This window comes from Lolium rigidum, chromosome 6, assembly GCF_022539505.1.
Source record: "Lolium rigidum isolate FL_2022 chromosome 6, APGP_CSIRO_Lrig_0.1, whole genome shotgun sequence".
Lineage (NCBI taxonomy): Eukaryota > Viridiplantae > Streptophyta > Magnoliopsida > Poales > Poaceae > Lolium > Lolium rigidum.
The window spans coordinates 351,570,195-351,577,953 of NC_061513.1; the positions used below are offsets into that span (position 1 = coordinate 351,570,195).

At 41.5% G+C, this 7,759-nt stretch overlaps 1 protein-coding gene across 1 annotated transcript; it reads right to left on the reverse strand.

The window, feature by feature from the left end:
• Window positions 1–363: 363 nt before the first annotated feature.
• Window positions 364–6,435, reverse strand: LOC124665415. The gene is made up of 10 exons (XM_047202828.1): window positions 6,337–6,435; window positions 5,332–5,459; window positions 4,978–5,158; window positions 4,775–4,875; window positions 4,218–4,301; window positions 4,079–4,127; window positions 3,894–3,985; window positions 2,806–2,926; window positions 2,324–2,397; window positions 364–2,236 (listed from the first exon to the last, which is right to left on the reverse strand). Exons 1-10 carry the CDS (start codon window positions 6,427–6,429, stop codon window positions 580–582), a joined length of 2,580 nt encoding a protein of 859 aa, XP_047058784.1. The 5' UTR covers window positions 6,430–6,435; the 3' UTR covers window positions 364–579.
• Between the last annotated feature and the right edge of the window lie 1,324 nt (window positions 6,436–7,759).

Consider the following 7,759-nt stretch of genomic DNA (forward strand, 5'->3'; position numbering starts at 1 on the left):
TACGAAATTGGTGCTCGCTGTCGTGAAAGGAACGGCTCACAGCCTCTGCTTGGGAGGAATAAATTCCATCACAGGATGGCCATCATTGATCGTAAGAAGCATATTCTGATAAAGAAAAGGTTGCAGAAAAAGGCAAGAGATATAGCAGCCTGATGGGCTGACATACGCTTTTAGTGATGGAGGATTTCCAGGACAAGTCATGGCACAGTTGACGAGTTGCTAGGTTGGATAAGATGGTGAATCGTGTCATAGCGTCCTGGCATTCTGCATTTCTGCTATGTCTATCATCATATCGAACAACCGGAAAGATATACCCGATATGATGACAAAGACCAAGCCACACACAGGTCATCACAGAACGGCAGAAAAACACCGGTAGTACTACACGACTACAATACCAGGGGTCATCCAACACAATCGTTTTACATGAAGTTCCATGTTCAATCTTTACAAGCTTCAGCACAACCACTGCATTTTCGACACCCACGTCGCCACCATCCGCAATTTTGCCAGCTAGGTTAGCATGTATGCAGGTCACTTGTACCTCTGTATTGTTAAGGTTGCAAGACAGGCCTGTAATCAGAAGAGGGAGTAGTACACTGAGTATGGATGGCCAACCTGTGCACTATTCAAGCCTGAATCTGCGCTTCCATTAGTCCAGTCAGTGTAGAGGCCTGGAGGCGACGGCTGTTGGAGCAATGTGCCTACCATACCAGTTCTCATGCCTGATGCCGTGTTTTGGTAGAACGTATTATACCCACCAGGGGCCATGTAGCTACTGGCACCTCCATTCCAATATTCAGGCATCTGATTTGGTACGGACGGAAAAGTGCAGCAGCATATCATGGGGTTTTGATCCCCACTCATGCACTGCAACATGCCACCAGGGTAGGGTGGTAATATACAGTTATTTGATGCACCAAAACTGGGGCCAGGAAGCTGTGTGGGTCTCCAGATGGTATCAGTGGGACTGAGTGTGGAAGGTATGCTCACACTATTGCTTTGTCTGGTATCACCACCATCATCCAGGCACTCCGAGACCCAGCTAATTATGTCTGGTTGGTCTGTAACTGAGCATGACTCTTGTACCGGGGCATCAGATGTAGAGCACAGCGCAGAGCAAGTTGAGGAGCTCATTGATACAGAATTGCCCGAATCAGATGACTTGTGAAGAACCTTAAATCCAGGAGGACAAACTAAGCTTTTTCTTCCCTTGCTATCCTTGGCCAATATATCAGTGGAAGAAAGGACACTGACTGGTCTTGTTAACCGAATGCTCTCTGCCTGTTCAGATGAAGTTTGATCTCCTGACATAGTCATTTTCCCAGAGCACGAGCTGTGATCCCCTCCTTGTGCTGAAGTTTGATGTTTGCCATCACTACACACAGCTTGATTACTGAGAATGCTTCGGCAGTCACTTACACTTGCTACATCTTTATCTGAAACAGACGCCTTTTGTTGATGTAAGATCTGAGGTTCACTCTCAGATGCCAACTTTCTGTGTGAATTTGGAAGCTTATATGTCCCAACTGATGTCTGTGTCTTGGCATCAGAAGTTGAAAGATTACTACTGAGCACAGTAGGACTGATACTCTCCAATACAGTTGCACTGGATGCTGCAGTGTTCACAGAAAGCTGCATGTCTTTTCCTTGAGCTGGAGTATCCTTGATATGTGAGTGTGCACTCTTTTTCTCTGCTTCAGTATGAGACTTAACAACGACTGAGGACAGCTGGTTAATTAACCTCTGGAGAGGTTCCTCTGGTATCTGGGAAGCTACCTTTAAATTCTGGGATCTAGGAATTCTATCATTGTGTACATCTTTTAGCAATTCAAGTTTCTTAGAAACCCAAATACCTTCTTGTCCTGTGGCTTTAGATCTTGTATCAGTAGATGTTGACTCCCTAGTGAGTACAGTAAAGCGGCGACTCGGTGCGCTAGATCCTTGTGAAACTATATTAGCATAATGTGGTTTTTTCCATGAAGTTTCAGCTGTTCCATTTACTGCTGAGGCCATTTGCTTCGAATCTGAAACTCCTAAATGTGCAGATGCTTGGGATTTATCATCACTGGAAGCCAACTGCTCATCGGGTCGGCCCTTTGGTCCAAGTTGTGGTAATTCTGGAGATTTAGAGCAAACCTTCTTTTGCTGACTAGGAACACTCTCATGGTTATTCAGCCGATGAGGAGCTGCATTTACAATGGATGGCGGCTTGCAAGAAGGACGAACTGAATCCCTGTTAAAGGATGGAAGGATGACCATCAGCATAAGTTACTAAGCAGTAGGGATCAGCAATCAGGACACAGCAAACAAAACATATTACCGTAGAATTGCTGCTGTCAGTGTACCAGTATTCTTGTTGACGTCCCTGGGTACTACTCCGTCATTGATGCAAATCTTCAGATGCAAGAAACACAACCAGTACAATGAGTCAATGATGTACAACAATTAGCACATACCACGCAGGAATTTTCAATTGCAGAAAAAATACAAAATACTTTCTCGATCCACATTTGCATGGCTCGCACGTATTCCAAGGTTCAAGTTTGACCATTAATTTGACCAATAAAACATGGGTTACATGGTACAAAAGTTATACCATTGAATTCTCATTTGAATAATAAAGTTTCTAATGGTATAATTTTTAAGACACAATTCTAATAAATTATTGGTCAGATTGATGGTTAAAGTTGAAACACTCAAAACAAGGACGCCATGTAAATGTGGACAGAGGGACTAAGGGAGTAATGGCATTGAAAAGCATATCCCATAGAACATTTGTTCAGACAAAGTCAAAGTTCTTACTTTATCTTTGGAGTTCCCAGTACAAATGGTAGTTTTTGAATTCCAGCCACCTGGAGAAGGTAAAGTACTTCCTGAACGCTGTTGGGGACCCGTCATATTCATTCCCAACAAATGCTGAAGCCTTATCTCAGAAAAGAAAATAAAAGAAAATTTAAAACGTTCTTTTGACAATGTATCAAATTTTGAGAGCGAAAGTAAGCTATAATTTTCTTTGACTATGAAAATGTTAATGAGTAATATATATCTATGTTTAAAGTAAAAGTGGATGTGGAAGTCTCAAGCTTGAGAGACGGGCAGAAAAAAGGGTAAGATAATTAATTTAATGATTAAAATGCAAAACTTTCTTCAAATATATATGTGCTGGCAGTGACTGGTGATAAAGCATAGATAAGAAACAGCCTGAATAATCCAGATAGTGGGCAATATGATTCAAAAGGTGCTGCAACCAATTAAGATAACTCATAAATGAGGTAGTACAAAAGCCACATGGTAAAATCGAAGAATTATACAAAGCAACAGAACAGTATTAACTGTATGCGGAAAGACAGGAAAAGAAAGTTAGGAGGACAAATTACAACCAGAAGCAGCTCAGAACATATGCTGAGTTCTCAATAATAAAAACATCAGAGGAATCGCAGCATGTGCTTCTTTTGAGAGCGAGGGAGCAATATTGGTCTTGTAACATGTTTGCCTTGCAGAAGTTTTTTCCATGAAATTCAAAATGGCAAATGTAGTTCATAGAGCACATCATCAGAGCACACGTGAGCTTATTATACCATGAGCGACGTCTACTCATCACTATGAATGTGTTCATAACTGGATTTTGTAATGCAGCTTGTCTATGATGATTGCAAACCATGCTCTGATGTTAAAATAAAATGCCTCAGACCTTTGCACAAAAAAAAGGATACCCAAGAAATGTGCCACGATGGCCGGATCATATTACCCTTTATATATAATAAGATCCATAAATTTAAAGTGTAGGTTTGCATTTGCAATTAAAAATACCGTACATAAGCAAGATTGACAAATACAGTACTAAATTATACTCAAGAGGTGCAATTTAAAAAGGCAGTAGCAATTTATACCTTGCACAAAAGACACCAACATCATCTTTGGTACAAATATCTTCTGCTAGGGCTTTATAGTGCACATATGAACAGTTTGGCTTTTGGCAAACCTGAGGTAAGACACGGTGAAATTATAACAGAAAAGGAAGAAGTCAGTAGTTGCAGGCGGCTGAAGATAATGGTTTAATATGTAATGCACACACCTTATTGCTTAGCCATATATGACAATATCTTGTAACACCAAAGGTTGCTCTACATGATCAACATATAAAAAGGTAAGACATAAGCTGCATAAAACAGAAAGTGGGTTGTGTAACCTATGTACTTATTGACAAAAGTTACTTTAAAGGTCTGCCGTCCAAGATGTAACCATTGACCGACTCTATGCACAATACAGCTTCCTCTTCTCTCGAAAATGTGACATATCTGTAGGGAGACAAGCAGATAATTACACGAAAGCCAGAACAACATATCGACTGACATAAAGATAAAAACACATCTGAGGAGCTGAAAATAAGCATATTGACTAAATGTAACAGAAGCCATTGTGCATTTTTATTTGGGTGGTCAGGGTCATTGGTGGTATTGGATTATCATTAAAACAGTGACCAAAGCTATCTGAGGTCAGATCATATTTTGGTGGCATAAAAAATGATGGATTGCCTATGTTATTACAAGGTCAGAGACAGGTTAAACCCATATGAAGTTGAATATTTCATGCACACTTTGCCTTTTCTGAAATGTGTCTGAGGCTTTTACTGGTTCTGCCTAGATCTGACCCCATAGCCATGAATGCTACATATTCATTGAGTGGTTGTTATTTGACTAATTTCCACTTCCCAGTGCTAAGGCTATACATTTTACATTTGAAACTGCTATTTAAACAAAAAAAAACTTACACACGGCCAGAGTCAGGAAGCTGTTGGTTAGCTCCAATGTTGTCGATAATGATGTTTTCTATTTTTCCATATTGTCCAAGAAAACTCTTTTGCCTTAGCACCTGTGAATAGTGAATAATTAGTTTTTTCATATGCATTACAGCAAACGTCTAAGATAAGTCAAGATACTAAACAATGACAATTATTAGTTATAGAACATTTGCCTTCTCACTGGCAAGCTCAGAAGGCATCCCGATTATATACACAAGCTTCCTTTGAATCACACGAACATTTGGATCTATTGGTTCTTCTACAACTCTTGTCTGACTCTTCACTGGCTTCTGCTTTTGAAGCTTCGTTTGTTCTTGTTGCAAATTTGATTTGTCAGCACAAAGTTCCTTTAATCTGCAAATGTAAAACCAAAAACTAAGTCACACAATAGTTACCACATTATTTGGATAGAAAGTATCCTAAAATAGAATCTTATGAAATATAAAATGAACAAAAAGGGAAAACAGTAGGAGACTTAATTAATACGATAACAGGGCATATTAGAGACAAAGTCATAAAACACATGCATTTGGTTGCTGGTGCTCGTCTCCAAAATCCTATCCTTGTTGTAGATTGAACGGCATCCAGGGCACCTCCCACCACATTCATCCTTCTGGTCCATTTCCATTATATGATGCCAGCACCAGAGACATATCTACCAAAATATAGATTATAAATATACCGATTTGATTGATACACAAGTCCACAAGAAAAGTCACGATTTGAATTGTTCATCATGTGCCCACTTATAAAATGAGGAACAATATAAGAAGTACAACGAATGAACACAGCAAGATGTGTAAGCAGCAGAGCAAGCATTTAATTTACATAAGTAATAGAAAAAAACTATATGAAATCCATTATTCCCGCCGTCCCAAAATAAGTGACTCAACTTTATCTAGATACAGATGTAACTAACATATGTCTAGATACGTCCATATCTAGACAAAGTTAAGTCACTTATTTTGGGACGGAGGGAGTACAATATTATAATAGCATTAGCTGGCATCAAAGAGCAGACGCAACCCGGATACTAGATGTTGCTTGCAGTATTCATCTCTTGGCACTTAGCAAGAAGCCAAGGACACATGTTTGGGAGGTTTATAGGTACCAAACTAATAGTCCTGTTAGCTTAAACGGACTGGAAAAAACTTTGAATAATTCAATTCATACTCATATTACTAGAACTGATATTAAATTTCTAAAACATACTGTAGTAGCAAAAAGAAAAGGTTACTATATGACGCATGCTGAATTCTACTGGCCTTTGGTTTAAAAGAAATCCTTAAGACCCTTCACAGAGATGCCAGCACAGATATTTTTGCTCAATTTCACAATATAATACATATAGACAAAATAGTCTTCAAGCAGATGAGATTTAAGAACAAGAGCTGACGTCTTTCATGGTTTCAAGGCATTCCATAGACCAAAGATACAGCGTGAAATCAGAAAAGAAAAAGTACCGCGGTAGAATCAGATAAAGCCAAACATTCAAACTTGATTCACAAGCGAAGCGATAGGCTTTTGCTTACCTCGTATCCACATTTACAAGGTTTCAGATGTTTATCTGTCAAATCCATCGTCTCCAAGCAAAGTGGACATTTGTCTTTAGCTTGGGTACTCATGTTATCCCGAGCCAACACGTAAGGCGATAGGAGAACTGGAATAGTGAAACGGAACTTGGTTAACAATAAAGTAACAAAACATGTAATGTAAATCAGAACGTTACTACAAGGTATAGATCTTATCGAGCAGACAAAAATCAAGACTATCAGGTTTCTGCTAGATATCCTTGCTATGTTTAACTGGGGGGAAATAACAGTTGGTGAAATCATTGGCAAGAGTGGCATACGCTCCTGGTTGCATTTTGTAAACTCTGGGTCCAAAAGTCAAGATGAATCAAGCTACATAATCACCATGCATCTAGAAAACGTTGCCAAAAGTGTGTTCCAAATGTGTTGTTGGTAAGTAGAGTTCAACCAACAGGTTGCGAATTACTTGCGCCTTCACTCTACCAATTCATAAGATATGTCAACTCCCCCATCAGGTAGAAGTTGTCCAGGCAAACACTTGATTAGGCTAATCTAATGACAGCAATTTAGGGGGTCTACATGGCAAATCCCAAACTCCTGAAGGTGCATGCAGGAAAACCACGCCTAAATCAGAAATCTAAAGCCTATTAGGCCCTTGACCACCACACAACAATGCACCTTCGAAAATAATAAAAAACGGGACCCATGTCAATATGATAATGATACTTAAGCAAGTCGCTATCATCCCCTAGGTACAAATTAATAGCACGGCCTCATCATTGATCCTCATCATCACTGCCCTAAAACCCCAACCCCAGAGTTCCAAACCTCGCACAAACTGAAGTACGGGGAAGTTAAACTGCGGGTAACGCGAATCCATGCGGGATTAGCTTCGAACAAGTTAGACATGCAGGCACTTTTGTTTCAGTAGACGCGAGCCGCGACAGTAGTAGCGGCAGACGATGAAATAACCGCCCGAAACCGCGGCCCACGCATGGCACATTTCGCCGCGATCGAAACCCCCGCCGAGCAATCGCGAGAATCGGGCGGTTCCGGCGTCCGCGGCTGCCAAAACGGGCGAAAAATTCCCCCCCAAAATTAGAGCCCAAAACCTCGGCGAAACCCCAAGCCCTAGAAAATCCCCCGCACGAGGCGCTTGGAAACAGTAACCCCGGCGCCCGGAGACGGGCGGGTAGGCCGAGAAACGGCGCCGATTCGGGCGGAAAAAACCCCCGTAGAGAAACCCCCACATTGCGGCGGCGGCGCGGAAGCCCTAGCTAGCGGGGCGGCGATCGGGGACGGGGAGCGGTGCGGGGGACTCACGGCGGGGGGCTTGATCGGCGGCGCGCGCGGGCGGGCGGCGGTGGCGGCGCGCGAGCTCCGGCTCGTCTCTATCCGTCTCCCTCTGCGCCTTCCTTGGTCT